This window comes from Haliaeetus albicilla, chromosome 6 (assembly GCF_947461875.1).
Source record: "Haliaeetus albicilla chromosome 6, bHalAlb1.1, whole genome shotgun sequence".
NCBI lineage: Eukaryota > Metazoa > Chordata > Aves > Accipitriformes > Accipitridae > Haliaeetus > Haliaeetus albicilla.
The window spans coordinates 40,683,162-40,711,134 of NC_091488.1; the positions used below are offsets into that span (position 1 = coordinate 40,683,162).

The window sequence follows — 27,973 nt, forward strand, 5'->3', positions numbered from 1 at the left end:
ACTAGCTTCCTCTCTTCAAAAACTACATTAATAATGTCCGACACAAAATTTTGACTGACTCAAAAGAAGCCTTTTTTTACTCTGTGTGTTTAATTTTTGCCAGAAAATTTTCAGTTTGGCTCTACAAAGATTTTCCTCCTACTCTAAACCATGTTTATGTTCTCTGTGTTCCAGTTTGTCTTCTTTACCAAGAGATTTCTTTATTTGCCCAGGCTTACAACTGATATGCTAAATCAGACCAGCTGCCCTCATGCTAAGTCAGTCTAACAGCATATTCAACTTGGCTTCCTTTCTGTAGGGAATAAAAGCAGTAAGAATATCAGTGCCCACAATACAATGTTAACCATGTGGTACAGGATTGCAAGAGTTTGCAATGAGGAAGATTTGCATATTTTTATCATAAAGCCTTGCTGGAACTGAAAGTGGATTATCAAAAAAGAGAGCCTCTTATCAAGTTGTATACATACCTACTTCCAACAATAGGTATGATACTTTGGATGAATTATCTTTTTCTTCTTTCATATGGTTGCATTTTCTACATCCGGGTATCTTTTTTTTTTTTTTTTTTTGAAGTTAAAAAAAAAGGAAAAAAGGGTAGACTTAGAACAATTCTTACAAGTTACTAGCAGAGAAGGTTATTTTCCAGTAGGAAAGCAGACAGGTGTGTTTCAGGAAGAAACATGAGATCAGTAAGCTTTTAGCATAATATGACACTAAATTACATCTGTTCCTATGGACTTTACAACACTCAGACAAATTCAAGGCATTCTAGTTCTCTAGCAATGGATCAGGCTGTTTGTTAGCAAGCTGGTTAAACAAGCTCCACTTTCCCACACCTAAAAATGCAGCCACAGAAGGTCAAAGTTGAAATTGCCCTCATTCTTTAACATTCTTTAACTATTTCCACCATTCATTATTTATAGTTTAGACTTTGATTAGACTTTTAGAAGATTAAATACAGAACTGCATTTCCCATGTATTTTTTGGAAGTTACTGCTTTGATTTTTTTCTTCTTTTTTTATTGGAAGCAAGTCTTTTTTGTATTTTAAAATTATTTCATGTAAATTGAGGCCTAGGTATCTTAAGTTTGACAACAGAGCTTGTGATGGTCATTACTGTAAATCTCTGTAAGGTTATTCCCTTTGCATCATAACCCATTCCCTGTGTATAACTTTGGTTCAGATTCAGTGGAATAAAAATTTCACCCACATCTTCACTGCATGCAGCACCTGTAAACTAGAATGTACTCAAAGTCCAAGATTGAGAGAGAGATCTAGTAAGGCAAGTGAAGAGCCACAAGAACTGTAAGATGCGCAGTGGGAAAGGGACTCCAGGAAGGCAGAACTTCTCAGGAGCTATTCTGATGTAGAGGGAAAATTCAGACAATTAATGACCATGCAGGATTTGCCAGAAGCTAAAACTGAGGTCACTATGTTTGCATATGTTTATAGCAGTTCCTACAGCAGCAATCTTCACTTCTAACAGGAATTTTTAATACTAGTCCCAAACAGGAGAAAAGAATTGACGTACAGTACAACTGCTGCAAGTGTAACCAAATTTGTTTGCTCAGGTACAGCCACTTTGATATCCAGCCAAGCAGAGCACCACATATTAGTCACCAAGCACCAGGTTTTGTGATATTAGGTATTTCTGTCCTACAAATGCCACAAGACATTAAATATCATGGTGCTGATGGAAGCCATTGGCAAGTTCTCTTCAGTTCTGCTGTTGTCAGAAAAAGACCTTCATTAATTTATACTTTAGAAAAAAAAAAAATCACGCCACTTACTTCAGTCAACAGCCCAGGAAAGAAGAATTGTTATTTGTTAACTCAGCATACTGGAAACCAGTGAAAGACTAATTCACCTTCCTAAAGGAGGAAAATAGACACCTTCTAGGGAAAAGGATGTTTCAAAAGATTCTGAGAGAGCAAAAAAAAAAAACAAAAAACAAACATCACTGCTGGTTATTTTAAGTCATACTCCCTCTTTGCTTTCCTCCAAAACCCCCTATTTGTTGGGTGGAGGACAGCTACTTCCTTTGTTACCAAAAAACCCAAAACATCTTAGAAATTAGGTTGATAGGGAAAATCCTATGGCATGAGTCAGTGGGTGTGGTTAAGTTTTAAGAGGTTTCAGCTAGCATTACTCTTCACTTATGCAGACATTGCTTAAGATGTTGTCCAAGAAAGAGGAAGCGAAGATAGATTATCAAAAGAGGAAAACCAATTTAAGCACAGTACACAGAACATGATTACAGGATCTCATGTAAGTAACAGCATGGTACAGAGGACAGCCAAGACAGGGACCAGCTGTGCCAAGACAAGGAACAGCCCTCCTACCCAACAGTGAATTCAGTCAGTTGCAGACACCCAGCTGCAGATGACCTTGCACAATGCAAGTTGGATGTTTGGGAGACAAAGATGCTGTCCTGAAAGCTAAACAGAGTTTATGTGAACCTTTTCTATATATGTGTGTGTGTGTATATATATATATATATAAAAAATGGTGCTTTCATCACATTTTCATTAATGAAAAACAAATTTTACAGGGCAGAAAGTGGCTGCTAAAGCCTGGATACACCTGCAATATTTGAATTCATAAACAACCCCATGCATATTCACCCTAAAAAGGAAACCATGCTCCTAGACTACCAGTTAGTGTAGTTGAGGCAGACAAGTAAACATATTGAACCTTCCTCTACCATAGTGATCTTCTCTCTTTACCTCCAAGCTGTAATTTTGTCAATAAGACTGTTCTTGTCTTTATTACAAGATGAACAGACGACATACTAATATTCCTCCTTTGTCTCCAAAAAAATTCCATTTCAAAACATTAGTCTTGCTCAAGTGTAAATCTAAATCGCCTTTCAAAGACTGGTTAGTTACAGCTATTTTAGTTTAATATGTAGTCAAACTTTCCTAACAAGATGATCACTTATTTTCTTTCAGCTTTCGAAATCCTCCTCCAGCTAGAGGAAACATAACCATTCATAACTATGAAAAAACCACACAGATCTCAAGTGAATTTAAATGGGAGGAAAAAAAAAATAAATTCACATTTTCAGGAATTGGCAATGAAGCCAAAAGCATTAGTCTTCTACTAGGAAAGTAGATTTTAGCTTCCAATATAGACAAAAGTAGTCTTCTGTTGAAAGGAAATTGAAGGAACTGCAGAGAAAAAAAAATCCCACCTCTTAGTACAGTGGCTGTGTAGGAATGAAAGTGATTTATTTATATTACACACAAAGATTTTTATTAAAAAGGCTGGCAATGGAACATTTTATTTTAATGCATCAACTTGATAAAAGATTAGTTACAGAAATTATGTATAATGTTGTATAAGTCACATGGATGGGTTATTTAAAAAAAGATTTGATAATTAGAGGAGGACATGTCTTATTTTAGTTACATCGTAAAGTGCCTCGTGTAGTCATATTCTATCGTTGGAATGACTGCCTGTACAAATTTCAAGAAAATAAGAAGGTACCTGAGTTTCTTGTTAAGGAAAATCTGCAATAGCTAGAAATCCTGTAAGACAAAGCAGAAGTCAAATTCAGTGGTCTGCTCAACTGTATTTCTTGCTAATAGGAAAATAACACCAAGCAATTATACAGTTAGAAACTGGGAAATTAATACAGCAGAACTCTAGTAATGACATCTGATGCTTGCCCAAACATACAGACCTTCCTGTTTTAAGTTAAAGCAGGGAACCAGGAGTTATTTTCAATAAATCTTACAAACACCACACAAACATTTACAATCCCATTTACATACTTAATATTTGTTATTAACAAATGACAAAGTGAATTGCACCTAGCAAGGCTAATCCCTAGCTACCTGCCTGTAGTTGCAGGGAAAGCAGGCTCCTCCTTCAGTGTTCCAGTCACTCAGAAAAAGAAATAGGTTCCTGTTCTGAACTATCCTTTAAAAGAGCTCCTTCCTGTTGATGAGGGAAAGTAGAGAGATTAGCTTTGCTAAGCTGAGAAGTCTGTCTTTGCAGAGGAGACCCTCCTCATCTCCCTTGTGTATATCACCTCCAAATGCATGTTGGTCCTGAATCTGCAGTCTGGAGTATATTGGATAACTATAAAACTGAAGTGTCTGTGCACCTGGGACTGAGGCAGACAGCGAACAGAAAAATTAAAACAAATCACTACTTTCAACTGATAATTAAGTTACATTGGTACTGGATAGAAGTAAAACCTACTATTTTGGCATGTCAGTCTCACGGACCGTTTCTTGGCAAGGACAAACTATATGATAACGTGGGAAGAAATTGCCTGTTAAAACCCCCTCAATTTGTTTAGCAATAGCAAAAAAAAAGTAATTAAAATCTTGAAAATAAGCTATTTCTAACTATTGAGGAGTAAAAGACTTGAACTACCTTGCCAGAAAAAGTTATTCTGCAGTTCAGTTTCAGTTGCTTGCTTGCACAAATTGAGCAAGTCTCAACTCGTACAGTGAACGAGAAGTTTACTAATTCAGGGCCTATAGCTGCTCAGTAATCCCCCCTTGCTTCGCTTATAGCAGCAAAAGCAGTTAGAACACTATTTTGAAAGGACATACTTGCTTCTAACACAGAGGTTACTTCAGTCAGAAAGCACAGTATGAATTACTACAAAGCATAACTGAGAACAGTCACCTCACTAAGAAAATTCTAATTGTGAGGCATTTGATACTGATGTTCAGAACTATTTCAGTAATTTTCATTGCTTTTTTGCCAGCTGAATGTTTTACCAAGATATTGCTCACATGCAGAGTAGAGAATAATGGGACCTCTACACCTTTCAGAAATGAATCTCAGATTCAAATCTAATACAGAAGCTGCTGTACCAAGAAGAGTGATTACACTCTAGCCAGAGCCTATGAACCTCCAGCTTCATCCTCCTACACTGGGATCTGTTTCATACTGATAGCTACCTCCCTCACATCCCTACAAATAAGGGCTCAATCCTGTCCCTTCACTCCTACCTACTTTCCCCATTGCTCCTGCCACCCTCCTCCTCCCCCCCCAACAACTGATTAACAGAGTTTGTTTGCACAAAGGAGCTCATCCCAGAAGTCTAGTAAGCGCTACCACAAACAGCTGTTTACTGCTTTCACACACAATTGCATTTTAGCTTAGGAACCTTGAGGTAACAGCTCCTTACACTGCAAGAAATCTCCAAGAATACTGTGTAGTAACAAAAAAGGATACATGTGAACTCCAAGTTCTCCCCCACCTTCTGCAACAGTCTCGATGATCTTCTTCATCACTTCTGCATGCCTGAGAAACAGATCAGAAACAGTGAAAATACTTTAAGGAAAATGTAGCTACCTCTTCATCTCAATAACATTAGGTTTTGGGCAAATTAAATAGTTTTGGACTGTTAGCTTCAGAAGCAGCAAGAGGAAGCTTTCAGTTTACTAAGGAAAAAAAATCTCAACAATAACAGGAAGTTAATATTAAATGATGAATGTAACACTATTTGCCAACTCCTTACTTTCACAAGGAAAGAGAAAGATGTTCTATGCTACAGCATAGACTGAGTGCTATAATGAATCAATACATATTGCTTGTCACTAGTGTAACTGTTAATTGCTAAATGCCACAGAAGCCACCAGGTAAGTCCCCAGAAGGTAATCCTCACCAGCAGTAAGCCACCAGAAGTTCCCAAATGACCCCTGAAAAAAATGCCTAGAAATTGTTGCAAGTTTTTTTAGCTGCCTCTGCTGCACTCATATTTGTAGAGCTTACAAGGTATCAAACACTTATAAAATTCATAGTTTCCTAAGAAAGGCAGGCTAAACCAACCCTGCAGAAATTTAGAACTGTTGCTCTTGGACTGACAGGGTATGGAAACTTTCTCTGGCTACAGCGGTAACTTGGGTTCTGTGTTTCTAAGCTAGCTGCTTCTCTCACGTAACTTATTGTAAAAGCATTACAGGGGAGGAAAACATTTCCTCAGGTCACTGTGTTTCGACATTAAGTCATCAGTGACATACCAGACCACTATGAACCACACAAACATTTGTGTACAAAGCTGATCCTGGGAATATAACATGGAATCACAGAACAGCTAAGGTTGGAAGAGACTGGTCATCATCTAGTCCAAACCACCTTGCTCAATGAGCAGTAAGCCAGAACAGATTGCTCAGGACCTTGTCTGGTCTGGTTTTGAATACCTCCAGTGATGAAGATTTCAAATCTTTTCACAATCAGTTACAGTTCAGAAGTAATGGTCTTGTGTTCAGGATAGTTCTTATACCCCATAAACCAGGGGATGAAGAACATACAACATCAGAGGGGAGAACTACCATATGGTTAGCTGATGTTTTATTTATATATTTTTAACACAAACTCCCAGGCTGTATAACTCATCTTACTTTTATCTGTACTTCAACTCTGTTTTAAATTCATGATTCTGTAGGCAACCTTTATCGGTGAGGACACATAGGGCTATAGACATCCACCTACACAACACTGCAAACTAGTTATCAGTAGTAGTTTAAAATACCCATCCTGAAACAACCTACGTGCCTACTGAGAATAAGGAATAGTGGTAAGCAGAGTTTGCGTAACTTTCTGCCCATGCAAATCTAAATAGCTGATCAGTAACTGGCATTTAGTAGTTACCTTCAAAGTTAATCATGCTGCCAGCGACTGCAAATACCAGGAAGGAAGCTGTTGCAAAGTTACCAAGACACATTGTAAACAGGAACATGCAAGTCTGGGGAGATACTAAAGGTCAGCATTTGTCATTCACTGTGCTGTTGGTCTTTGCAGATCAGCTAACCCTCACAGTTGATTCCAATTCTGGATCCTCATGATGCCCCTGAAGAACACATGCCCTATCAGGTGCCAAGGCCAGTTGCTTCCCTATAGGAACCTGGCCACCTTCAAAACTTACGCTTTGACCTTGTCCATAACGGTGGACTATTTTTTGTACTGGCACAGAATACAGGTCACCCTACAGCTATTAGAAGTCTTTAACAGGATACCGGCTCAACTTCATGCATCTTAATGACATTTGCTCTTTTTTGTTTTCTAAGGACTAGTTAGATATCTGCAATTCCATAATAGCCACAGTAACGGTCATTCTTACTGTCATACAGTTACTCTGAAAAGCTTTCCAGATGCTTTATAAACTTTGAAAAGTTTGTTTCCTGTTTTCAGTTTCCTTCTATAAGAAAATTTTGAGGAATTAATATGAAATATGTATACCCCCCAATGGAAAGAAATAAGAACTTTGGGAGAAATATCATCTAAAATATCCTGCTATCTAGAAGTCTCAATTTTATTTTTTTTTTTTTTTACTTCTGAATAAAAAGTCCCCCAGAAGTAATTCTTAAGATGACTAAATACACTACATGCTCCCCAGTGCTTGTTCCAGGACCCATCTGTAGATCACTTGAGCTATCAAATAGATCAGACATTTAAAACATCTACTAAAAATCACCTAATTTACTTTCAGGTATGTCAGCCAACTCTTGAGGTGGTTCAAGTAATATAAGCGAGTTACTATTCATATTCCAAGTCAGAAATACTGCTGTTCCTATTGAAAACAAATTAAGATATACAGAGTTAAGACTATACATTAAAGGGTTAAAAAAAAGAAGCTGATTTCTTAGATTGATTAGATGACCCTTTATGCTCTCATCAGGAATGTTTGCTTTCCAGCTGGAGAATGCCTCTCCTGTTTTGCAATTGACCAAAGCTGTCAGTCAAAATATTTATCAACTTCACATTGGAATTCAGCACAGCTGACATACTGACATTATCTGAGTATCTGCTGAAAGGGAAATATGTACCATCAGAAAGTAAAAGTAAAAAATAAAAGCCTTCCTGACATATGGGGAAAAAAGCCCTACAGAAATTTTTCATTCCCCCTCCCTTGCAGTTCCTAGAGATAAAAGGCCTTCCACAGGGCTTTCAGTGTAGTGGGTAACAACTATAAGCTTCCATAACAGAGCGTAAAATGCAAGACTTTTTAGGAAAGTGTACTTTCAAGAAAAAAAATTACCTATGAATTTGATTCAGTGTCTGTAACTGCTCACACACAATCAGACAGGTGTGGAAAAAACCACAAATATCATTAGGAGAAACATTCAGAATTTGCAATAGTCAGTTAACCTTAAAATACACAATTCACTGATCCTTCCAGTTGCCTCTAGTCACTTCCGTCCAGATATTCATAAAGTACATAAGAAGGAAAAAAAGAGTTCAGAAGCCTATCACCATTTATTCTAAAACAGAGAAAAATAAGCCCTTGGAATTAGTGCAAGTAATTCAGATATAATTGTAAATGTGTTTAGTAGTTAACTAGTTTGATAGTCCCTTCATAACACCCACATAAAGTTGAGGATTGTGATTAAACCAGTTTACAGCAATTAATGAGGAAGTTGACTATGTTCCAGTACCATAAAAATGCTGACAAGAAATATAACTTAGAGCAGAGCTGCAAGATGAACAGTTTCAACTAACTACTCAAAATAGAAGCAAATCTCAAGCAGCTGAGAGCAGCACCAGACTGCTGTTTCTTTCCTTTCTCTGACGCATGACAGATAGACACGTCACAAGAAATAGTCAAATAAGTTTAGGACCATCCAAATACCCTCCATTACACAATTCTTGTAACGTGCATGGAAGCAACAGCAGCAGAGTTAGCTAAACACTGGTACTTCCTAGCTAAATTAAGAACAAAACAACATTTTCAGCTATTATTTTTCACCTCAGAAGCCCAGACCTTATTAGCTGTTAGCCACACCAATTTAAGAAAATAGAATAGCTCACCTCAGAGAGTAAGAGAACATAACTTAAAATCTCCATCTTAGATACGCTGTTAGCCTCATTCTTCAGTCTCAAGATGACCTTTTCAAACATTTCCAATGTTAAGCAGTTGCTGGTCAATTAGATTGCTTTCTGAGAAGGACTAGGCAGTTTCCTCCACAATTAAGGCCACCAACAAATCTGTTTCATTGTGATATCAATCATCTCTTTCATGCTTAAAAGACTAATTGGAACAAGTGCCATGATGCAAGCCATTTCTTCAAGTGTAGACGTGGATTACATACATAACAAAGGCACTGGCACCTCACTGGCTTCAGAGGAAGAAGGGAGAACATGCACACAGAGCTCTCATCCGTGAAGACTCTCAATCCAAATTCACAGACCAGCATTAAATTGGTTCTTACTCTGCAAAGGTGTTCACAAAATTAAGTGGACCGCATTGCAGCCACAGGCCAGTATAAAACCCACAGGTCTACCTAGTCAGTGAGGGCCGTCATGCCCAAATATCGGGTCATCTTTGTTTCTTCTGAGAGTGCCCTCCCAGCCTGCAACCATCAACAGGAGCCTCTTCCCAACCAATTTATTAGCTGGGCTTCCAGCAATCCCTAAATTAAGCCGTGGCTTCAGGCCTTTTTTCCTCCTTTTCTCCTATTAATCATCTTCCTAGTTAGGCCTGTTAAGCCTTCCCACATTCATCCCACCTGACACTCCTTCAAAAACACTAGTTGCACAAAAAGCTGCATCCATTTTTTTGTCCAAAACCCTGCAGACAGCAAACAGTAAGACAAAGTCACTAACAGGTTGACATATTAAGACTGGTATGTTCATACAAGGTACAAGAATACCTTATTGGATCAAACCAAAGGTCTACCGCATCCTGTTTGTTATCTTACAGTACGTGCTCAAGAAAGAGGCCAGAGCAAGCATCTAGTAATGCTTCCCCCAAAGTACTACTAGTTTCCAGCAGTATGTAACCCAGGGACTTTCTAATTCTGGAGCATTCTGCTAACTTCGCTTTTAACAACTCTTGACAAATTTTTCTTTCATTAACATCATATTGCTTAAATAAATATTTAGTTTAATTAGGCACAGTAAGTAGCATTCAAATACCACCAGTTTTACTATTAGAAAAAACCTGAACACCTATTATTTCACCTTCTGTACCATTCACGATGAAGGTCACTGAACTCCCTTCTCAGCTGCCTCTTCCAAAGCTGAAGGGTCCCAGGTTATTTAATCATTTCTTATGGGAAAGAGCTTCATAACCTCAGTTATCCTGGACAACCCCTCTGTATCTTTTCCAGTTTATCTTCCTCCATCTCACAGACTAGAGAACAGATGACCAGAGCTGTACTGCAGTATGCAACATGTGGGTGGTACCACAAATTGAGAGGTCTTATGCTGTTTTCTGTTCTATTCTTTATTCTTTTCCTAACAGTTTTCTAAGTTCCGCTTCCTGTAGTACTCTTGAGCACTGAGACTGACATTTTCACAGGCCTTTTGTGTCAGTGTAGACTTAAACCTGAGAATTTAAAGACCTACAATAAACTTTACCAGTTCAAGATTTTCTATAAGACAGCTAAACTGGGGAAAAAAAGCTACTTCCCAGTTGTACAATGGCTTCTCTGCTCAATATTGTCCAGAGAAAAGCCTGCCTGCTTGGTGAAAGCAAAGACTGTTGTAAAGCAGTAGTTAAAGAACTGGAAGAAACACAAGATACAGATTTACAAAGCCCATGAATATACATCCTCATAGTAAGATCAAAAGCAGCCGTAAACTATTTGGTGCAAAGCTCCCTTGCTCTCTCTCTAAAGAATAGTATACCCTTCCCAAGACTAATCTTATGATCAAATAATTCCTAAACTAGAAACAAGAATGTTTTGAGTCTGCAAAAACTACTACAAGCTTGTCAACAACAAGCTGATTACTGACACCTCAGCTAGTGACATGAAGTGCTTCTTTAAGTCAAAAGAAATTACAAGACTCAAAGGGGCAACCTGGACTTTTTTTTTTTTTAAACATATGCAAGACTACAAAGGGTGTCTCTTTTTTAAAAATGAGATAAAATGCCAAACTCCTATCTCTAAGAATTTCATACTATCAAGAAGCTGAGGAGTTACACTGTTTAAGATATTGACTCTGTATCACTAAGATACCTAAAAGGATGTTAGGGTCTACATCTAAGATGAAAGACACCTTTCAAAGACCTAGAAAAAAATATCTGTGCAGCTAGTCAAACTACAGACTCCCTATGTCTTGGGTGAGAAATGTGGAAAACGCAACAGAAAAGACCCTGAAAACACAAGTGTGTTCTGCAGTTGTGTTCAACAAATATTTCAGTGTGGCAATTAGAGGACCTCTATTTATCAGCGTAAAATTTCAAGGACTTCTAGGGGAGCAGAAGGTAGTTATTACAAAATAAGAAAGAGTTATTTCATGTTCAAATAGCTTTTTCAACTCCCAAAATATACATTATACTTTTACCCTCCCCAAAAAGCAGCAAATTAAAGTATAGGAGAACTTTCTTTTATAGAGTTCTAGTAGTCTGCCATCTTCTGGAGTCTGTAGGGAAGTGGAGGAAAAGCAAGTTGAACAGAGAAGACAGCTCTAACTGCAGAATACACTTGCAGCAGTGAGCACTCAGAAGTGCTCAGAAGAGCACCCTCAGAAGCTAACAGACCACTATGGCAGCCAACTGTGTAAATGTGTCCAGAAAACCTGAACCAAATCCTGAGCAAGACCAGTGAAGTGCCTTGTGTCTGCATGCCGAATCAGACCAGAAAGAAAATCTTACCTGCATGGATGAACCGAGCACATGGGAGGTGGAGGAAGATGAGGATGGTTTTCAATGGTCACCGTTTTCTTGACATGATCTTGACTGATATCTTCATACATATGCTCTACTGTTAAAGGCTGCCGTTGCTATATGGGAAAAAGGAGCACGAGAACAAAAGCATTACTAACAAAGAATTGCTGAGAAGGAGCAAAAGATTCCAACATCATTAATAGATGAAGCACCATAAATTATAATTATCTAATATACAACAGTTCTGAAGGTACACTGAAAGAACTGAGTGTGTTAAAATCTATATGGTATAAAAACAGTACTGCACAATTTTTTGGTTCTACTATACCAGGTGAATTGTAAAGTCAACATATATGAAAACTATCTAGGTTCCCATCTAGGTATTTCAGCTGTAAGCCCTAGCCAACTTTAACTCAATAAACTTAGTCATTAAAGGGAAGAGTGATTTATCTAATCCTCTTCCTCTGAAGATCATGAAAACACATACCTATTTACTTGATTAAATTCACTGGGGTTATTACTAGGTCTACAGAGCTAACAAACTCAGATGACAGAGCATGATTTCCTTCCTTCTAAATGTGTTCAGTTACACAGTACAATTTTCAGTGAAATTGTTCCTACTTCCTGAAAGTACCGTAAATACTGATTGCAGCCCTGACTGTATAATGGTTTTCTCACCATTTTTTCCTTTAAATTTCAACTATGAATAAGCAACAAAATAGCCTCGCTATTTGACACAGCGAATCTAATTTCACAGAAGTGGGAAAAAACCTAACATATCTATACCTCATCATATCCAAATAACCAGAGCCTTGGAGTTTGGTAATATTTGTCGTAAGTGATGTAGAGGTCATAAGTTCTAGTCTGTAGAATAGCATCTTCCCCTCCAACATCAACTTTAGCTTTGTTAGCTTCTACAATCTGTCTTGTGTCAAGCGTTGCCTGGTTCAAGGTAAAAATGACAACATTAGTATAGTCTTGTTCCAGTTCCCTCCTTTCCCATCCTAAGTAGTTACGTAAAGCTGTAAAACCGAAATTAATGTTCTTAAGTAAGCATTAAAAAACATATGCTTTTGGGTTTTGTTTTTACCTTTAAATTAGGAGTATCGGCTTCTCTCCCACCAAATGTTTTTTTGTTTTATTTTTGGTGGTTTTTTTTATTTTTTAAAAAAGGTCCGATTTCTTAAAGAACCATGCAACTACATTGTCACGTCCCCCTCCCTTCTTTCACCAATAATTTTTGAACCCAACAGACAATTCAAATGAAATTCAGAAGACAGAGGTCTCAGTTTATGCAGGTTCATTAAGACCTTAGCAGAGTACCACAAATAACGATGCCCTCTGTTTTCTCTCATGAGTCTGGTGCATCAATGTAATCTATTGAACCTATAAGCCACTCATCCTCCACATATAAGCCTCAAGAACAACCACTGCATTTTTTATCTCTTGCGAATACAGCACTGTGTGTAAGCAGACCGAAAAGGATAAGCAAAAAAAAAAAAGCAAAATTACTGTGATCAAAATCTTTGAAGACCTAAGAGTCAAGGTTACTGCAGCAGGTTGGCAGGAGACAAATCCATAGGAAACCAGGCTCACTGATCCCACTGCTCATAACAAGCTTGTTATGTCATCCATTTGTTATCACTATTTTTACTTTGCTTGTGCTCATATTGGTGATAAGCATTGTAACAGACAAGATAGAGAACTGTTCACTCACATCATCTGTCTCCAATAGCCCACTTTCTTCATACTCTGAAAAGAAGACCCATAAAATTCTGTGTTCAGCTTGTAGCTAGTCATCATATTTCTCATTCATAAACAACTCCTTTAAAACAATCTACTTGTATCTAAAGATGTTTTATTCAGGTAGACTTCCCAATCCCCAAACCACACTATACCTTTTTTAATACAAATTTGACCAAGCCTACAGTAAGTACATGATGAGCAACCCTTAAGTGGTTTTAAGTAGGCAGATTGAGTTTAAGTGCAGGTATGAAGCAGGAAGGAAGCTGTGCTAAATCCCTAATTTATACTTGCTTGGATCTGTTCTGCTATCCAAATTAATCTCCCAGTCACTAACGTTCACACAGGTTTCAGCACACAAGTTAGAGTAAACATGCATCAATAAGACCATACAAAAGATGATAAACAGCATATGCCTGCTGAATTTGTCAGCATGCATTCCATGAAGAGTAGTGTTCTCTTAGAGTGTACTGCTTTAGTTAAAGGCCTGAAATAAAGCATGTCCCACCCAATTTAAGGAAATACCTTCCATGTCTGCAGCTTCTCCTTCATCTTCCTCATCATCATCCTCACAAGACGCTGAAGGTTCTGGTATTTTTATATCATCCTTTAGAAGTTAAATTGAAAACACTGCTTTAAAGACTGCTGCATCTACACAGCCTAACAGCCCCAGAAAATTCAAGGTATAAGTCCAGTCAATACATACAGTGAACCAGAAACATAATTTCTGCAATGTTAAGGAAGACTATACTAAACTCAATTATTTGCTTATTAACCAGTCTTAATTTCAAAGTCCTAGTATGATGTTAAAAATCCGCTTAAAAAGTTCTCCTTTGACTTTGTAATCTGGAATGATTCAAGTCCTAAGCAAAGAAGAATAAGCATGGTGTTAAACAGCCCATAATTTCTTTTCAAAAAATCCACCTATCTCAAATGACAGGCAATGACTAAACAGCTATGTTTAGTACATGCAGGTTAAGATTTTGTGTGTCCTAACCCACAGCCAACTGTGCAGCAGTTTTCATAGAATCACAGAATATCTCAACTTGGAAGGGACCCATAAGGATGATCGAGTCCAAATCCCTGCTGCTCACAGGACTACCTAAAATTAAATCATATGACGAAGACCGTCATCCAGTTCCATAAACTAAGAGCGTCATCCAGTTCCATAACTGTTTTTAAAACACAGGAGTCCCAAAAGATATAACGTTTTGATATCGTTGTCTGAGGAAGCACAGTCCAACAGAAATGAATACAGTACAAGCCCTCAGCCAACTTTCTCTTTTGGGCATTGTGGGCCTACGCATAGCATTTGAACCCAACAGGATAATCCCAGTGAAATTCAGAAGAGGGAGGTCTTGATTTACACAGGTTTCATGAAGACTTTAAGAGAGTACTCCAAATAATGATTACAATTAGAGGCTGCTCTAATTGTAAGCATCAGGTGGCTGGTTTCCCCATTGAAAAAAACTCCAAATCAGTAAGAAACTAAGTTGTGAAGTGCTTTGGCAAACAGAACATTAGCAGAAAGAGGGTTGTTCTTCTGGATTGGACCTGTGGTCCACGAAATTAAGTACTGTACAACAAGCAAGTTTTTCTACATACAATATAAGTGAAGTCCAATTCATAACACACAACAGCAGTTATGAATCACAATAACTTTCTGCAAGTATTGTGTTTCACAGAAATAGTGATCACCTTTAAGTATTCGTTAGAGTGCTTCTTCCACCCTTATGTTACTGACTTGTGAAAAAGTGGTATTTTTACTATGTTCAGCACAGTCTCACTTGAAATACACGTACTTCACAGTTCATCATATCAATAGCATTCTGAGCTGTTTACAGTTGTGCGGTAGCATGCGGCAGCCTGTTCTCTTTCCTCCTAATTTTTAGAATCCAAAGTTTTGTGCTTGGATGGTTTAACAAACTCTCATAGCACACAGACACAACTCCACTTTAACAACCAACTCATCTTTAAAAGCATTTTGTGTCTCTGTGACTTTCTCCACATTTCTTAAACATGTTAACTAACTCATTTCCATTTCAAGTACTTCCACCTGTTCTGTTTCATGAGGACTTAAGTTTCAGATTTGGCTACTGCTGCAGAGTGACTTTTTGGAAACGTGTGCAGAAACTGATGACTCTGTAAGACATATATCTTTAAGCAGTTTTAGTACTTCTAAACTTGAGGGCACAAGCCTGTCGAACAGGACCAAATGCGTTAAAAACTCTGCTTGCAGTATTAAAGATTACAAAGAAATACTTTACATCCCTACATAATTTTTCCATATAAAAATTTCTTTATGCTGGATCTCCAAAGATTTCTTGAGACACAACAGTGCACTATTACTGTAAACAGAATTTCATTCTCAGTTTGTAGAAGCCTGGCACAAGACATTCCAAAAAAGAACACTGCCTCAGTAAACACATAGTAATAAGGAGATGCACATACTTAGAATAATATCATGGGCTCTCTGAAGGTCAATGTATATCTGCAACACACCTAGTGACAAAGTATATTTTAATCTTTCACAGGCCGCACTAGATTGCTGCAGGTAAGACTTCTATTACCTTTAGGTCCTGTAATAAAGCAAGAGGAAAATTTAGAAACAAGTACCTTACTGTCTAGTGTGATCTCCTTAACTGCTTCTGTTGCACCCACTATACCTGTTAATTGAACAAGAATTTTGCATTAAAAAAGCTTGTTTCTTTGTTAAATAGTATAGAAAGAGGTTGAAAAGATTTCAGAAAGCAACGTATGACCTTTCAAAGCTAAATCTCACAACAATTTTGATATTTGAAGGGCTGTTTATTTGGTACTGGTAGCATGCTTGGGGCTGGACATCCATAAACAAACCATACCAGTAACATGGAGCACAACAGCACAGCTCTTGCACGTCATACAAATTTTGTTGATTGAACACTGCAAAGTAATTTGGATTTTTATTTTAAGGAATTTTTGCATAAAAGTGAGTTCAGGATAGGCATTCATGTCACAATAATGGAACTCAACTTCATGAGCAAGGCATGCGTTTATGAATATTTCTAAGCATCTTGAAAGCAAGGTGTTCATGACAAAGCATAATGTAGCAGAACACTCAATGCTTTTAGCCAAGAGGAAGTCAGAGTAAAAAACATGCCAAATCACAGTAGTATCAGCTCTTGAGTTCCTCCCCATTAGCCTTCTAGTTTTACTGCAGCTCTCACTCCGTACGCTTTGGGACACATGACAAGATTCTGCTTTGACACAGTATGTTTATCTAATTAACTCTTCAGCGGAAAATAAGTTACATCATTATGAGGAATGAACCTGGTATCAAGTAACTGTTCATCAGAAATAACTGTTTAAAGAAAAGGAATGCCAGTTGAACACTGCTTGGAAACAATGCAATTCTAGTGGCTGTGTGGTCATTTACATATGTTTTTTCCTACCAGAAAAAGTGGAGTTATAAAGGACATCTATACAGATGGGTGGAAACAGATTTTTTTTTTTTTTTAATCTCTTTTGACAGCATTTGGAGACCTGGCCAGGTCTAGTCAGAGTGTTACAGTTGTGCTACCACAGCATGGTGCCCAAACCAGTCAACACTAAAAAGAAAAACTTGGCAGAGGGGCCTATCCACAGCAGGGATGGAGAATGCATCCTTAATTCAAGGATATGACAAAGCTATGCCAAACGATTTCTTTGGTGTGGGGTGTTCAATTATGAACTGTGATAGATTTAAGAATCGCCAGTGACGAAAAATGTACATCTACAGAAATAAAAGGCATCTTCTCTCACCCTTTTTCTCCCCAGCCTGGCTGAACTGTTCAGAGAACTTCTTCCACATTACAGCAAAAATTTTACATCAAAAAGTAAAAACTGAGTGGAGTACCTTCTAGGTTTGGAAATGGTGGAGAAACCATCATTGAAAGATTTTATTAACTCACGATAGAACATCAAGAAAAAGACTAAAACTAATAAAACTGCCAATTCTTAGAAAAGAACAAAAGGATTTTTAAGAGGCTGTGCTAGAAAAGCTAACAAGATAGATTCATGTAAGCAGTAATTTTTAGACTTCTTTATAAACACAAGCTCATCTAAGGACTTAGTGTAAAAAAGGATCATCTCCCACACTCGTCTCTGTATTTAACAGTATTTTCTTTCTTTTTAGTGCCACCACCCCCTCGCCCTCCTTCACCCAGTGACCTCAGATACTAAAATAATATTCATTTTCTAATGATTCTCCCTTTTAGCTCAATCCAACAATTCAACAGAATGGGAAACTCTGAAATAATTAAGTCAGTTGAGGTCATCTTTAAGTCAGTTGAGGTCATCTTTATCTTAAAGATGTGCTTCACATGCAATCTTACGAAAAAAGAGAAATTTGCATATTCTTCAAACAACTAATTTAAACCAGCGTTCTCTTCGTAGGCTCTCCTTACTAAGGAATGAGCTCATTTTTTGAAATAACTTCCTAGAACTTTAATAAAAGAATACTGAAATAATTTATTGTTAACACCTCTGAAAAGTAGCCTGTTTCTGGCATACACAGCCATACAGTTAAACACCTGAGCAGTCCTGTACCCATCAAGTGGGTAGCTGGCAACACAACTTATTTCTTCCAGATTAGATACTAGTACACAGTCATCTATATATAAGAAAGATTTTACCTTCTAAGAGTGGAAACTGAAAATCTTTCAGATTACCAATGCAAAGTCTGAAAAAAGACTTTGAATACCTGCATTGTGAAAAGTGTCTACCCATCCCCCATCACCATCATCTTCTTCTATAATTGCTTCCTGCTCATCCGAGTACTCCATCTGCTTACACCTTTTGTAGCATGGCACTGCAAAAAAATCGCAAAACAAAATGAATGCAGTCACTCCTATACAAAACCAGACTGGAGCAAGAAATTATCCTACAAGGCCTTCTGAAATGTGGCAGTCTCTCATACATCCTTATTTAAGGAATCCTAAAGGTATATTTCAATTGCAAAAGCATGAACTTAAAAAAAATGTTTATGTGCTGTACCAGATATTTTATTTCATGTACAGCACAACTCTTGCAGTGGCCTTAAAAGTTCATTCTTCTGTTACCCATTAGAGCACTTTCATCCACACTCTTGAGGATTAGAAAAGAATTAACTTCTCATTTGCTAACAACTGGAAACAACCTATTTGTTTTCTTCACATTGCTAAACAACTTTTAGTTTAACTACAACTTTGCCTGGCTTAGCATCAGTTTACTGAACTGATTTGTCTTCAGAATTCTGCTAAAAGTTTGCATTAGCTATTTATGTGATGTATTAGGTATGCTTAATTATAAATTAACATCTAGAAGTTTGGAAGAGATTAGTATTAATGTGTTATTTACAGTAACTACAATCATATGCGTTACAGAGCCATTCAAGTACAGATTCATACAAAGTGTTCAGAAAATAGTCAAAGAAAGAATGCAGATATGATTAAGGCAAAACAGGCATTATCCAACATCATAAACAAGGACTATGTTAAAAATGCTCCTTTTGTACTAATATGGAGAAAAAAAAAACCCTGCTGCATGAAGTGCAGAATTTGTAAATTGCCCTTAGACCTTTCAGAAAGGGAGGAGAGGGGTGTGAAAGTTACAGTGAAGAGAAGTTCTCCAAAGACTTCCAAAATGAGGTCTGTAGGACAGCTCCTGGCCTCCACCCATAGCCCACAACTTTTACTCAGGTGGTAGGCCAATGTGTCACCATCAGCAGGAAACACATTATTTTGAAATGTGATCTAGAAGAATCAGAGCAATGAGGGACCCTGGAAGTGGGGGCGGGGGGAGAGAAACAAAGTAGATCACCTGGCCATCCAGCCATCAGGACCATCTTAGGAAAGCCCATCCAACACTACTGTAAGCATTTTCACATGATAGTGCACTGCAAGACTCCAAAAGCCAACAAGCGAAATCCAAGTATAAAATGCAACCCACTGCAGGTAAAAATCTGCTCAGGCTGTTCTTAGTACTAAAGGTTCATCTAATGGCATTATCTTTGACACATTTTCATACAATATCTTCTGAGAAAACGATTTCCCCGTGGTTGTGCCAAGATGTTAGCCTTCTTATTCATTAAAAAGCTAGTCACCACAAGTATTATATATACACAACCATGAAGCTGATCAATATTTTATTTAAAACTGTATTTTATATTATTGTTATTGACAGGGATAGTGACATTAATTACTATCTGAAGTAGAAGTATCCGTGTCATTGTGAAAGACGTTTTGTGAACACTTCAATAGCCTGAGTTTTCCAAAAGAAACAGGAAAATAAACATTTTCCTTTTAGACACTGAATATGAGTTGACGGACAGGAGAAAGGAAAGACATACAAGGAGGTTTATAAAGTTTAAACTTCATTTCTACTTCACCAAGGCAAGCTGTATTACCAGTATAAAGCCCTGCTAACAACTGGTCTAAGGAAAAGATTTTAGATGTGCAGGAAAAACTTTTTAATATTGCAAAGCCAAAGCATCCAAAGTGCAAGATATTTGCTTCCCCTGTCAATACAGACAATCAGTAGAGTTGATAGCACAGTCAACCATGCTATCAATCCTAAGAATACTTATATTTAAACTTCAGCCTTACCATTTTTAGTTACCAAAAACTGTTTGTCTGTTGGCAGATAAGCCTTGACTTTTAGTTCTTCTCCTGAAGCCCTGTAAAATGAAGTGCACCATAAAAGATTGAGAATTTGATGATCTGCAAACAAAAGAACCCTTCTATTTTCAGTGTTTATCAGGAACATTTTATATACCTCTCTTGACCTATTCTCAGAATCTGTTTGCTATGCCTTTACTCTTCCCTATACAAAGACTTTGATATAGGTATGGGGTCAAAAAGGTTGGCCACCCCTAAACTATGGAGTTTGGATCAAAACTATTTTCTGCTTCAAAAACTACTTTCACTTTGAGATGGCCAAAGACAGGGTGACAGGACAATCTAGTCTATATGAAATTTTCTAGGATCAGCAACAACATAGTCCCAAATGTATGAAGAAAGCAACCTCAGAAAAAGCAAGAAATAGACCTCTATAAATATAAAACCTGCCCATAGTCACTACAGCTCAAGTAATCTTTGCCAAGTTCACATTACTCAAGCATTTGCTTTCACCTTCAGTGGTTTTTGGTTTGAAATAAGAGTAACATTCTAAATAGCCTGTTCCAAACTGCTGGCACATAGGCCAGACTCAACATCATGTTTTCTCTGAAGGAGACAGTAAAAGGGCAAGAAACAATGATTCAGGCACAGTAATTCCTCCTCCAGTAATTCACAGCCCAGTATAGAGCCAAGAACCTTGATGATACCAACTGCACAGACAATGCCCATCTAGGTACTAATTAGTTTTATAATGCAAGATACCAGTAAAACATGAGGAAGCACCCTATTTGCACCCTTATTGTACATAAAAGATAATGGATTTCCAAGGGCAAGCACTGCACAAAGTGATCTGATGTTGGCCAACTTGAACATATTTAATTAACAAATGCTTGCCTAAAATATACCAATTACAACTACTTCCTAGCAATTCCAGCTGCACATGCCTTTTGTATTTTCAATCACCAATCACCAGGACAAGCTCAGGGAGACATGCTGCTACTGCAGCTAAGCACTGAAAGCATTCACACTATGTACTTAGCTTATTTCCTCTAAAACTTTAGGAAAACAAACAAACAAACAAATCTCAACTACTGCTACACAGAGCAATAAGTCCTGCCTGACTTAAAGATCATAAAACCATCACAAAACCAGCAGAAGTTCTACTGGAAGAGTCCATGTACTGTTCTGAAATGAGACAACTGTATAGTTACTGTTGTGAAATGAGACAACTGTATAGTTGCATCCAATGGAAACACATCAAAGCATGGGTAGGGATGCTAGTTTTCTATAATTCTTTTGATTTTACTTACCATTGCCAAGTAGGACAGTGGTGAACTAAGTGATCTCCAGCTGCGACAAACTGTTAAGGCAGGAAAAAAATTAAAGTACTGTTAAATATGGCATAAGGAAACAATTTCCAATTTTTCTCAATATTAATATTTCAGTTGCACATTCCTTTGATAGATTAACTGTGTAAGTAGTAACTGTTTATATCGGTTTGATGCTTTATTTTAACTCTGTATCTCAGCTAACCATGAAAACACAAAGACTAAATTGACTTCACCTGGAGGAAATGCATGCTAAGCACAACAGCAAATTCAGATAAAGTTTAAAAAACTGTGATATTACCTACCAGTCCTGTAACAAGCAAAACAGTTTCTAGATCCAGTAACATTGTTTACTCTGTGATGAAGCAACTTTTTATTTGCCACTCTTCAAAGTTTTACAAAGACAATGAAGAGCTTAATGTAAAAAAACCCTTAATTCTCTTTCAGTGTTCAAAACAATTTTGCAGCAAGAAAAGTGAGACTGACATAAATTCATTGAATCAGTGAGAGAACTGGAACAGAGGAATAAGCAGTATGCATTTTAAGTAATGACCATCACTATAATCATTCACCACTGATGTTAACTAAATATGGATAACCAATCAGTACACTGAAAAACTTATAAAGTTTTTTTCTGAAGAAACAGCTTTTTAAAATCTTCACTCTACTTGTTTTTAGTATCAGAAATAAAGGATTTTATAAAATTACATCATTATTGCAAAGCAATATTGGAAAACTCATGCTAGACTTGTGTACAAACTCAAAATTCACCCAGCAAAGTCTAACCCACTGGACTTACTTTTTGTACACATAAATTAAGGCAAGCCTGCACGTTAGAAGAGTGATTTGTGTGGTCTTTGCACCAGTGACTTTTGAAAATGAGGTACACACCTATTGCTACAGCTGTTTTCTTGCCTTAAAATGCCAGTTTATAAAAAGGTACTTCCTACTTGAACAGAAGCTATAATAGAATGACACAACAGGCTTGCAGTGTGTCAGCCATTTTCTCACCACGTCCTCCAAAGCGAGGCATATCAGCGTAGTGGAAAACACCACAACACGCACTGCATATGGATTAACAGATTTAATCTCTGCAAAACTGCTTTCTTTCACCCATTTTTCAACAAAACTCTCTAGCAAAACTGAAATCTTCACTTTAAAGAAAACAGCAATCCCTCCTAATACACATGGAAATTTTAAAACTCATTACCCTTTACATAATAACAACACATGAAACTCCAGAATTATTTAAAATTCTCCATTCAAGGAACTGGAACACTGTTTGTGGCACCAGTGTTAAAATACATTATTAAAGATGAAAAAAATTTAAAGTGTTCTTTGTGGGTCTAGCAGATACAAAAAACTAAAACAATACTTAAAATTCCATTTGCATTCTCTTCAGCTTAGGCAGCAACATTATCTAGCTGCTTTCACTTTCTATTTCTCAAGCGCTAATGCTATCTCATACCTAAATCAATATTGCAAAAGTGACAAGAGATCAATTTTAGGACATCTTATTTCTACTCCTGGAAAGAATGATTTTTAAGGTTTTCCTGTACTTACATATCAAATGAAAACAGGTGTTATCTTTCTGAGGTATTAACTAGTAACAACTCATGACAGGCAAGAATTTGTTGCAATTAAATCAAGTACACAGATATATGAAAAGAGGGAGTAGGTGTTGAGTTTGATTAATAAGTCATCTTTAGCCTTATCACTAATTGATTCATCTTCAGAAGCAAGCCACAGGAACCCCAGAAAGTCTGTAAAACAGTCAGCGTCTCAGACTAAAACACAGTTGAATTGAGATTCATTACCCAAGAAATCCAAACTCATTCGAAGATAACATCCTAGCATCATTATCCATGAGCGTCGATTCTTCTTGAGTAATCATTACTATATAAGACCAAAATCATCAGGGAAGAAGGAAGACTGTCAAAGGGACAATCAGCAGATCCATGCTCCAGTCTCATCTAAACTTAACAAAACAATACTCTTGCCGTATAATTGTTTCCCTTGACTAGTGCTTTGAAGAATCCAATTTATTCATCCTGTCAGCATCTAACTTTAAACAGACAATACATACTATTCACATTCTTACTGGTGTTTAAATGCTGCAAACTGTTTAATGTAACATAGTGTGGCTCTTGCTACGTTCTATAGATGGTACCTTTTCTACTACAAAGTTTTCTCCCATAGATCAAGAAGGGATTAAGCATTAGTAGAACATTCGTCTAGACTTTCTCTGTTATACTTGTTTTATATATAAATATATCACTATGTAATATATAAACATTTATATACACACACATATATGCATGGTTATCAGAACAGCAGAACATCATGTTGCTAAGCCTGTTCTTCTGACCAGCACTCTTCTGGATCATAGAAACCACAAGTGCTTTCTTGCCATGCAACGTAGCAGAAAAATGCCAGGTACCAACGTTAGGAAAAATGCTTTTGTCCACATTATCTACCTGCGTCAGTCATCATTTGTTCCACCTTTTTCCATCCCATCTTCACATTTGTGCATTCTGTCTCATTTTTCTTTCATTCTACCTAACAGTCTTAACATTTTTTTCTCATACCTCTGTAAAGACAATGTATTTTCAGAACAGTAGCACTTTAATATGAGAAAAAGCAGAATGGGCAAGTCAAAATAGCACTGCACAGTGTTTTTACTATTCTAGAAAAAATCCTGTTTGTTTCTTTTCACAGCAGACTCCTTAAAAAACTACAACTGCTTGGCAGCATTCCAAAATACAACCAGCCTGAAGTGGTCTATAGTGAAGAAGAAGGAAAAAATAATAATCATTAGATAGTTGGTGTGGACAAACACATGTAATTGTTTAGCCAGAGCCTTGGAAGGAATCAAAATTGAGGTAAGCAAAGACTGTTCCCAAAATACAAGTTCCCTTTTGAGTTGCTTAGGGGAAAGACTTCTGAAATAAATATATTCCTGTTTTAGTTTTGAACTCCCATGACAAATGGAGCTGTTGGCCCAGCATGAGCTTCCTTACAAGCTTTTCATGACATAATACAGGAAAAAAGCAGCCCACATTCAGATGTCAAGTGCCATCTCAAGAGGAATTCTGTTGATCTACTGCATCTGTAGAGTAAAAAAGCCATTGAGAACTTCCACTTCATGGAAATTGTTTCAAGAAGTAACAATTAGTTGGCAAAGACATGAACTGTTCAAGATGAACATGGTCATTTTTGAGTAAAATTTATCATTACTTTCAAAATGTATTTCAAAGTTTCTAAATACTTACTTCTTCAGGTGTAATTACTCCAGTTTCTTTAAACTTGGACTCCTGCAATAAAGAAAGTTTAGAAATTTTGAGAACTTGTGACAAACCAAAGTACCCCACCTTACCAGTAAGAAAAACATCTGCTCTACTTTTGTCTTGGAACTAGCTCTGTCCACAGAGATCTGTGAATCAGCTTGGAGGCAACTTCTGCCAGAGCTGATAGGCAGCTTACTTCCATATTCTATAATGTAAGGCTCAACAAAATTACTTGTTGCAGAATGTGGGGTATTATAAAAAAAGATCACATATTTGAAATAATTTTTTTTGCTACAGCCAATTATATCATCAATGAAGAAAAGATCCCCGGCACTCAGTATTACATTTGCCAGTAAGAGACAGAAAACCAGCTGGAATCAGTGATTCTCACAGTCAGGACTTTGGGACTGTTCTAGGCACTGACCAGCACTGCAATGCATCAATATGAGGCTTTGCAGTTAAGAAAGGTCATGAAATGAATGACCAAACCGACTTTTCTCTGTGGTAGGAAAAGTTATGTAGAAAGACTTAGTTATTAACTTTTTTTAATACCCATTTCTGTGCCTTCATTATGCAACCCATAGAAACAGTTTCGATTTTCTCATATTGTCATTTTTTTAATGGATGAAAGAATAGATGGCGAGCAGCAACATGATTTAGTTCTGTATGGAGAAATGAAGTACTTTTGCATTAAGGACAACATTTATGAAGTTTAAAGATACAACATTTTTTAGCGTATTCAAATCTAGAGTAAGTGTATTTTGTTTCAGACTTCTGTTCTGTTTTTTTCTTCAGAAAAGTCTCAAGCACCAAGTAAACCTAGTGTTCCCCAGCAATAGAGCTATCTAAGAATGGCTTTTGAAAAAGAATACAATTTCAACCATGGCATAGCTCACTTTTCAAGTTTTTGCATCATCAATTACTGCATAACTTCTTGCCCTAAAGAACTCATAATTTTTTTTCTATCAAGACTAAAAGCAGCAACTCAAAAGTACCTCACTTTTGGTTACAACTTCACCTTATTAAATCATTAAAGAAAACCAGCCACCCCTTAACTTTGTTATTCTTGATGCTTCACCCTGGTGCATGCTATCACCTGTGCTATGTAAAAGGAAACAAGCACACCTGTTTCATACAATACTGATTATTTCCCTTCTCCCTCACTTCTAAAGAAGAGACATTTAAGAACAAGATTAAGATAAGCAAAACAGCAGCTGTACAAACACCATAGCATCACTATATGCTAGTTAACAGAAATCAAAGAAACTCAAACAACGCTAATTTAGCAATTTGGATTGCTGTAAAACTGGGAATTCTCAATAACACATTATGCAACACCACAGTGGAGACAACTTGCTATTTAACCTCAAAATGAACTATAAGTAGTAGGCAACATGCACAAACTTGCATTTCTGGAATTACATAAGGAAAATATGTAAAATAACCATCCTCTGTTCCCTGAAGGTAAATAGTTCACTTTTTCACCTCTGTACATTCTGTGGTGTGTAAGCTAGTAAGAGACACAGGTCTAGTTTCTTTCTGAAGTTACCAAGTTGGAGCATTTATTTCAACCCCTTGCAAAGGGAACATATACACATAATATTATCACCTCGCATTTGTGGGAGGGTCTACTCCTGCCTCCTCCCAATAGTACATCTGGGCACAAGAATTCCTCTGCTATTGCACCAGCTGTGCAACAGCAACTGTACTATGGTAAACAAGTCAGTTCACCTTTCCACACCACAACTTCACTGCAGCCCATAGATGTCACATTGGTGGGCAACTCTAGAAAGGTCTACTATCCAGGCAAGAGCATACTATATACCACAGAGGGACAGGTTCAATTAATAATTGAGTATCACTGTCTTCTGCCTGAAGATGTAAGCCGCAGAGTACAAGGCACATAGAAGGTCACACCATAAAACCACAGGCAGAGAGGCTGCTGTCATAAACAATTACAGTAGAATTATTTTTTCAAAAACATGGAAAAATGTGAAAGAATGGCTGACAAGTTAACACATCAAATTGGGTTTTACATGAAAAAGTATTCATAAATAGAAGGCAGAAGATGGGGTGTAGCCTAACAACTGCAGAAAACCACTTACAATTTGTTTCTACCTGAATAAGCAGTAACAGGAACTGTAACAGATGTGCTGCCCACCTTTACAAGCAGACTGTTACAATTTGCTCTCAAGAACCAAACACCCCATTTCTACTATTCGCAGTTACTTTAGCACATAGAGGCTTCTATTAATATAGTAACACTGATACAGAAATAAGCCACACTACATAACTTTACACCTGCTCACATCATGAAGATGTGACTAGGTGTTTTTTCTGTCAGCTGAGGGAAGCTGCACTCTTACCCAAAGAACCATTGCAACACATTCCTGAAACCGGGCTTAAGCCTACCAGTACACAAACACCTTTGGGTTTCCATTCCTGGTCACACAATCAGTTAAAGTTTAGCCACTTTAATAGAAAACAGCAACAAATAAGTTACTCCTCCAGCAGTAGGACCAGCGACACCTGGGCTTCGAAGGCCCGCACCTCCGAGGTGAATGCTCCCACCTCTAACAGCACAGGAGCTCCAACCCGGCTTCCCTCCATCCTGTACACCCCGGTGCGGGCCGAGGGCCGAGGGCTTTGCCGTCGCAAGGCTGCCCCAGCACAGCCTCCCCCTGAGGCGTGAGGGAGCACCGCGCCCTCGGAGACCCTCCGCCGGCTGCGGAAAACCACCGCAACGACGGAGTTCCTCGGACCCGGACGACAAACGAAGCCGCGGCCACCGGTCGGCTTCCGGGAAGGCGGAGCGACTCCCGGCCGCCGCTCACACCCCACCGGGGCGGCAGGAAAAAAATGCCCGCGCAGGCGGGAGCGGCGGTAAGGAGCCGCCAGCGGGCGGGCAGCGGCCGCACTGCGGGCGACACCCCGGATGGGGCGGAGGGGGTGGGGGGGGGAAGGGGCCGGGGCCGCTCCGTCGGCACCCGCGACCCCGGCGGCTGAGGGCTCCGCGGCCGCCCCGCCGCAAAAAGGGCGGGCGCGTCCCCCCGACCGGTAACGGCTCCAGCGCCTCAGGCAGCGCGCGCCTCCCGTCACTGCACCCCGCCCCCGCCGCCAGGCTCCCGCGCGGACCGGCACCTTGAGCACGGGGGTGAGGTACTCGGCCACCTCCAGGGCCTTCCCCTTCACCGTGTTGATGACGTTCTGCATGCTGCCGGCGGGCCCCGCGAGGAGGACGACCGCCTCCCCCGCCCCTCGGCCAACGATCTCCGCGGCGGCGGCGGCGGCGGCCCCGGGCAGCACCGCCTCCCCGCCGGTCACGTGACACATGGTCTCCCCCCCCCCCGCCCTTCCCTGCGCTCTTCCCGCCCACTCCATGTCGCACACGCGTGACGACACACAGGCTCTCACCGCCGCGTAC

The 27,973-nt window shown here is 38.4% G+C and overlaps 1 protein-coding gene across 1 annotated transcript; it reads right to left on the minus strand.

Moving 5' to 3' along the window:
• Positions 1-3,264: 3,264 nt before the first annotated feature.
• Positions 3,265-27,859, minus strand: ATG3 (autophagy related 3). Its single transcript, XM_069785752.1, has 12 exons — positions 27,691-27,859; positions 24,535-24,576; positions 21,245-21,294; positions 19,923-19,993; positions 18,041-18,148; positions 15,937-15,986; positions 13,846-13,927; positions 13,295-13,329; positions 12,364-12,519; positions 11,566-11,693; positions 5,199-5,267; positions 3,265-3,488 (listed from the first exon to the last, which is right to left on the minus strand). Exons 1-12 carry the CDS (start codon positions 27,760-27,762, stop codon positions 3,407-3,409), a joined length of 945 nt encoding a protein of 314 aa, XP_069641853.1. The 5' UTR covers positions 27,763-27,859; the 3' UTR covers positions 3,265-3,406.
• Between the last annotated feature and the right edge of the window lie 114 nt (positions 27,860-27,973).